At 54.2% G+C, this 7,149-nt stretch overlaps 1 protein-coding gene across 1 annotated transcript; it reads right to left on the reverse strand.

The window, feature by feature from the left end:
- Positions 1-1,531: 1,531 nt before the first annotated feature.
- Positions 1,532-6,312, reverse strand: Pmar_PMAR013774 (hypothetical protein; the record flags this gene model as incomplete). Its single annotated transcript, XM_002765661.1, has 13 exons — positions 1,532-1,707; positions 1,763-1,844; positions 1,887-2,363; positions 2,537-2,866; positions 2,918-3,280; positions 3,341-3,533; positions 3,581-3,877; positions 3,925-4,097; positions 4,146-4,292; positions 4,347-4,517; positions 4,566-5,625; positions 5,674-5,834; positions 5,887-6,312. 13 exons carry the CDS (start codon positions 6,310-6,312, stop codon positions 1,532-1,534), a joined length of 4,056 nt encoding a protein of 1,351 aa, XP_002765707.1.
- Positions 6,313-7,149: the final 837 nt, after the last annotated feature.

The following is a 7,149-nucleotide window of genomic DNA, read 5'->3' on the forward strand; positions in this document are numbered from 1 at the left end:
AAATTCTTTATAAGCTGTTTTTATTGTGTTGACACACATAATCGGAAGTGGGCTGATGATGGTCGCAAACTGTTAGTGCTGTGGAGTAATCTCTCGAGACTAGACATTAATTTTCATGTGCCGTTGCGAAACTTCAAACGGCCACTCCCCTAAGTGCTCTCCTGTGTCCGAACAAGCAGAGGATCCGACCGTACTCTGAAGTTCGAACGGCGAGAGCGATGGCTGCGAGCGACACACTCGGAAGATTTCCATGTTGTCAATCTACAGCCATATTGCCTGAGCCAGTTTAGCTTATTATCACCAAAAAGCACCCACATGGAGACTTCTCCAACTGCAACGAAAGGAGTCGATATAGAAAGGCATTTTTACTGATAATAGTACAATAATGGCACTACAGTAATGGGACGGAGCTGTTCAATACATGCCAACTCGCTGGCGTTGATTAATAGTTCTACCAAGTACGTCACGTTCTTCCAATGTTAAAGTGGACAAAGGCGGCCGCAATGATTCATCATACGTTTGTCGGATACTAGACGACGGAGATCTATAGGGGTCTGCAGGAAACATTACTGGTATACCAACGAGTTGCGACGGTCTTACCCTCAGACTTATGTTCTCCCTTACATAGTGGACAGACGAAACTAGTGCAACCAGGAGGGACATGGGCACACTTCTGGTGGTACCACTTATCGCACATATCGCATGTGATCCAACTGTCTGTGTCCGTATGCAAGGTAGTGGGAATGTTACATATTTCGCACATATCCGTGTAGACCTACCAACAGAGAGTTGGCCGACCATAGGAAATGATGGCAAACCGACTCACCGTCATGAAGTGGCGGCAACACTCAACGAGGTAGAATACCCGCATCTGGAGAGTAGACTGGATGTAGTCCTCCACTGGGGGAGCGATCACAACGTTGTCCACTGCATGGGGAAGTACTGGTGTACCCGGAGGGAACTCTGGCGACTCAAAGATGTCCCGACACCGCTGGCCATGGCCCGACCAGTACTCCTGAGGAGCAACAATGGGGAGGGGGTAAAGTGCTGTGGGAAGGGCTTACCAAGGTCCGCCGATCTCCCACCCACGGCCGAGGCCGAGATTTCTCCGGTTTCAAATTGTGCACTAGACACTGCGCTCGCACGCGCCAGTCGAAGGCTGCCTCAACAGCCGTAACCACACGGGATTTCAACCGTACACTCAAGGGTAAACCATCAACTTGCATTAGCACCTCCTGAAAGCCATCACAATATACAACACAAAGAAACATATCGTAGCACGCTCACTGCCAAAAGAACTACTCTCTAGCATCAGATTCGCCTGTGCTCGCTAGAATTGCATACTCACCAGCAAGTCGTCTATCGTCGTCGTCGGGGTGGTGGTGGTTGTGGTCTCGCCATTCCCATCCGAATTAGCTTGCTCCCCCTCGTCCCCCTTGTGGTCCTCTACCAAGGATAACTCCCAAGCTTCATATTCATGGGAGGCAGATACCAATGGATTCGTGCGAGTAGCTGAAGAACGTAAACAACACTACGTCAGCGCCGAGACAGCCTCACCAGTGGGATTAGGAACGAGCACTGAGTGCCGCCGGAGTATCGCACGAACGCTTTCCATGGTCACGCCGACCAGCCACCGCAGTTCCGCCACCTCTGCCATTTTCAACCGCACTTTCGGAGCAAACGCCAGCACCGTGAGAGCCTCCGACACTGACCATTCGGAAGCACTCCAGAGGAGGAGGAACACAACAGGAGCAACGCTTACTCGTCGACTTCGCTTTTTTAAGGTGTGCCCGAAAGCTGACCTTTTCCGCCTCTCGCTGCTCCGGCGTCATCGCCATCAGAGCCTAAAAGTGGGGTCCTCCATAAATCAAATTTCAACGACCTACCACTCTCTGCTGTCGAAGTGCTTCCTCTATAGGCGCCCGATTTTGAGATACCGGTGGGGCGTTCCATGGGGCCATATCGAGTATACGCAGGCTCAGAGGGAGGCCCTCCATCCCCGCCTCTGTCCTTTTATTCTTCTTGGAGGTCACCGCTGGTGGTAGGCAGGCGGTGTAGAACGGCAAAGGGAAGGCGTAGTCTGGCGGCTTATGGCGACCCGCTGCTGGGAGGGCCTTCTGATCCCCACAAGACTCAAGAGCCTTATCGATCACTCGATCGATTTCCGGATCCATCTCCGTCCTGTTAGTGAGGCTCGCATCGTCGCACTTCGCGAGGACTAGATTGATGCGCTCCTGGTAGGCCTCAGCCGCCGCCACCTCCCGAGCCAAGCGCCGCAAGAGCTCCCCATCACATGAGAAATCCAGACTCCCCAGCTCTGACGTCAGCCTACTGGCATCAACCTCTGTCGGACTCTCATCGTACTGAAAACATAACGTTGCAGAGGCGTGAGGCGCTCAGGGCAAGATCATACAACGCTCATCGATATCTCCTGATCATTCGAACACGTCCCACAGTGCCCAGGATTTCGAGAATAGTAAGACTAGAATCATGGTACATTACCACTACGACCACGCATACACTGAGAGCTTACCACCGGGGTTCGCTGCTCCTGCTGGTTCCCTGAGCTGGGTGGTGGAGAACTGACACTCTGACAGATCTGTTGGGCCTCTTCCAACGTGCAGTCATCCTTCTCGAATGCCCCTCGTAGACGTTTGTTATCATTGCGTGCTCTTAGCTCGAGAGCGAGCCACTTGCCAACACCAGTCTGCACATACAGCTTCTTGCCCTCGTCCGCCAGCCCAGACAAGGCATCCTCATGCTCGACCGAGCTGGAGGGCCCTTCTCCAGGGAGCGCGGCCCGAGCTTCATGACTGGCTTGGATGGCCTTGATGGCTTCTTGTAAATGCCGCTTGGCCGCCTCCATCTGACGACAAGATTGAACCCCACAGGGGAGGCAACCACCCGTCCGACTCACGTGCTTTTTCAGAGCTACACACTCCCGACTCTTATTGATTATCTCCCTCGTAAAGCCCGACTCGTCTCCCTCTTCTGGCGGCAGCGTTGCTCGAAGGATCTCTTCCGCCGTCTTCAACGTGAGATGTCGCCGCCTAGACCGCCGACTCTGCAGCAGAGTCAACCACTGGTCGGCTTCAAATGCCGCCCGCTTGGTCCTCTCCGACCATGGGAAATCAATGGCCAGATGAGACCGCTGGCCAACGTGCTTGCGGAGTGCCGATAAGGACAGATCTCCTTCCGGCAACTGAAGCATGGTTTTGAGATCCTTCTCCCATGCTTGGACGTCTCGGACGGCACCAAGGACACCCGAAATAAATGCAACCTGAGTTCAAAGGCGAGTGATGGGTCCAACAGCAACGTGTAAGGCCGCCACGACGATCACTTGATTAAGGAAGTTCATGCTGACCAATCCCATGAGCTGGTCGTCGGCTCTGAGGTTCTCAATGTACTCCTCCACCGCATCCCTGCTAGGTTTGAAGGTGCCCTCCAGGGGCCTCCCTTCCCCATCCCAATGGAACAGCTCTCGAGCCCTATCCTGCCACCCAGCCAGGCGAGCGACCAACGGTCGCAGCGTCCTGAAAAGAATAAGACTCGAAACAAGACATATTCGGGCTGAGCATACTCCTCGAATTTCACCGTAATACACGGGCATTCGTCCACGTTCTTGAGGAGAGCCAGTAGGTCGGTGTATAACGTAGCGTCCACTGCTGAAGGCTCAGCGGGCCCTTGCGAAGAGGCCTTATGGTCAGTACTCAGTCGGGCGAGAAGGTCAGAGGAACGGCGTTCAAGGTCGAGGTTCGTCGTCTGCACAGTCCGGGCGATCTCCAAGGGCCCAGAAAGGTCTACCAAAGTGGCACCACAGCCACTGAGGACCTCCTCAGCCTCGACCCAGAAGGTCCTGGGCCGACTAGTGGCACTCCTGACACTTCACAATGGCAGTACCACACTTTTCTCAGTAGTTCCTACCTAGTCACGTGCTTCGCTCCGCTAAGAATTGCTTGCAGTATAACAACAACATCCCATTCGCCACCAATAGTCTTCGAGGCGCTGCCATCTTCGACACGAGTCGGTTCACTAGGATGCCGATTGGGCCACCCGAATGACCAGGAATGGAGGGACGATGCCAATTCCTCACTGACCTGAGCACGACCAACATACTCCTCGGCTAGCCGCCGCAAGAGACGAACCTGACGTATCAAGACTAAGGTCTGCTCAGGAGAGGCGCTGTTTTCCTCGAGTTCCTTGACTTCCTCCTTAGGGACCACCAGAGCCTTCAGCGGCAGAGGCAGCAGCTCCTTATAGAGCTCCTCAAGCACAGAGGTGCTCATAGGCAACTGATCAGAGTGAGGTAAAGAATTGCCCTCCCAGCCGGCTCGTTGGGGCCCTACCCCAGCTCCTTCAACCACTAGACTGCGGACCCTGGAGGCCCACACCTCTTCCTTGGCAGCCCCAACGAGCTGCTGCAGGTACTCTCCAGGGTTGGCCCCTGCAATGCCTCCCGCCAGAAACTTCGATAATAGTGTTAGCAGCCTCTTGAGAACGCTATGTGGACGGGGGAACTGCCATAAAAGTAACACCAATTATTTACCACTCATTAGTACTACTACCTGAGACCCTCGGATCTCATTCATAATTTTCCCCTGCCACTTGTGCGTTTTGTCGATGACCCTTTGAACATCCCCTTCCACGCTGATATCCCTCAACGACAGCGCCTTCACACGGTCATGCAGAGCCACGAATTCCCCCAGTCCAGGCAGCTCGTCCAGTCGCAGTTCTACCTCCTCCCTGTACTGCTGGAGGGCCTTATTCAGCTCAGTCAGCAATGCCTCGTTATCGCCACTTTCAGAAGGCGTGCTTGGACATTCCTTTTTCCGCCGCTTGGGAGTGGGTGGTGACTCCGAGCCGCCGAATTTCTCAATGCTTTTCACACGATCCAACGCCGCCACAGCGTCCTTCGTCCAGTCCTCACAAGAGGCAACCGCCCGGCTCAGCTCAGCTATCTGCTGAGAAAAATCAATAGCCTTGGTGACGTCCGATTCAAGAGCCTCTTCCACCACCAGGCGACCGTCCGAAGCAGTAGGGCACACTTCAGCGTTGCTCTCAAGGATGAGCAGCCTCTGGACCTTCCTCAGCCACTGTCGACCTTTTCTTATCAGAGCCTCCAACTGCTGAGCCGCGTGGGGCACACAGACACGTGGTAGGTCGGAATGCTCCTCGAGGAGCACCGTGAGCTGATCGAGAGTGCCTCGGGCGGCAAGATCCTTCTCGCCAGGTTCCTCTCCATGCTGCAATACCGTATCAGCTTGGAGGTACTTCTGGGCCTGTTCCTGCCACGCACGACCGGCCGTCCTAGCCTCTAGTAGCGTCCTGAGCTCAAGACAGTGATTGGGGTCGAGCTTTTCAGTGGCATCATCGTCAGCCAACAGGTGCTCCACAGTACTGAGGGGCAGCTGGGAGCGCCTCCCATGGAGCTTGGTCTGAGCTCGAGAGGCCCACTCGCTAATCGTGACATGCTCCCGCAGCCGATCTATCTTAGGGCCCAAGTCCACGTCCATGCCTTCGTCTTCATACAGGACGATTTGGCATGACTCGAGGCAATTAGCCTGAGTCGCTTCCCTGAGCTTTTCAGCGAGTAGCCTCACCAACTCTTGCTGTTGGAGGAGATATCTGACACATTTTCTTAGCGGAGCGAAGCTCCTGCGAGACAATTCTTACCTCATCTCAGGCTCCGGAACAATGCGTAAGGAAAGGCCCTCAACGACCAAGTCCCTGAGCATCGGCAGCGTCATAAGGTTATCGTTAGGAGCCGGCTTAGCAGCGCGGACTTTCTCGCCGAACGCCTCGGCTTTTGCTACCATTCTGAGTATCTCACTCACCTAAAAACACCGACCACAGCTGAAAAGGCTTCTGAATGGGCATCCTCCATACCTCCTTATGGACAGAATCAATGCCTCTATCGAGAGAGCGGCCTTCAGCCAGGAGCTCCTGCGCCTCAGACATACCCATTTGCCGACCACTGCTGGACGCCGAGCCCCCACCAAGCAAGCGCCGGGCCTTCAAGGTCCATTCCTTCACTCTGCCAACCTCATGGCGCAGCATATTGACCTCTCTGGGTTCCCACGGGACACGCTTACGAGGGCCCTCGGCAGACGATGACAAGACAGCAGCCCCTAGGGCGCCTTCCTTACACAACTCTGATGCCTGGGAGGGTAACGCGAAGGGCGGCCTCGGTTTAAGCCTGTCCTCCGCCATACGAATAAGTCGGTCGCAGCTGATCTTGGACAGAGGCCCCAGGTGGTTGGGGACCAGCCCTTGAACCATCATAGTCACATCTTCAATGCCCCCCGAGTGCATTCCGGAATGTGTATAGGCGCTGCCAGGTCGCTTAGTAGAGGGCTGATGATGGTCTCGAGAGCGAGAAGGAGGCAGGACTGAGGGGACCACATTGAAGTGTTCGTGTCGTGTCCTCTTGTGAGGAAGAAGACGAATGTCGCCGTCTAGAGGTGGCTGAGATGAGTGAGATGTCGAACGACCATCGTAGGTTTCACTGGAGCTCACAGAGGCCATAAGGGAAGGAATGTAAAAAGAATCCCGTCCTGTGGCCGGGCCCTGCTGAATACAGTTCCGACGCTTACAACGCGAACCCCGACTCACGCACAATCATCATGGGTAACCATCGAGTACCCCTTAGGGCCGATTCTCGCCATAACGATATTCACAGCAATGCAAAAAGCGCACGCCCGGATGCTCACTGAGGGTCACACCTACAATTCTGTGGACTATTGACGCCAGCCCTGCGGCAATACACCCCTCCACACATTCTTAGCATATCCGGTTTTTCGACTCGCGCACAGCCACCACAACGAGTATGAGCACCTCGCGGCTCAGGGAGGTATGTACTTATGCTTTACCTGATATGACCTCCAAATTTCAGGGCCTAACTCTTCGTAGTTAGTGAGAAGTCGAAGACCGGTAAAAAGTTTTCTCCACATATTCTTAGCATAGACGTGTTAAAATTGCGCCTCAAAATACCAACTTTTACTCGTTGTGACCTCCGCACTGGCAGGCTAGTGCCTCCAAATATGAGAGTGAAACAAGGAGGGATACCATTATGAACGATCCTCTTTCTGTTGATGTATAGCACTAGATCAGGATCGGAGTTATAGATATACTCCCCGAGTAAAAGTTGGT

This window comes from Perkinsus marinus (genome assembly GCF_000006405.1).
Source record: "Perkinsus marinus ATCC 50983 genomic scaffold scf_1104296975428, whole genome shotgun sequence".
Lineage (NCBI taxonomy): Eukaryota > Perkinsozoa > Perkinsida > Perkinsidae > Perkinsus > Perkinsus marinus.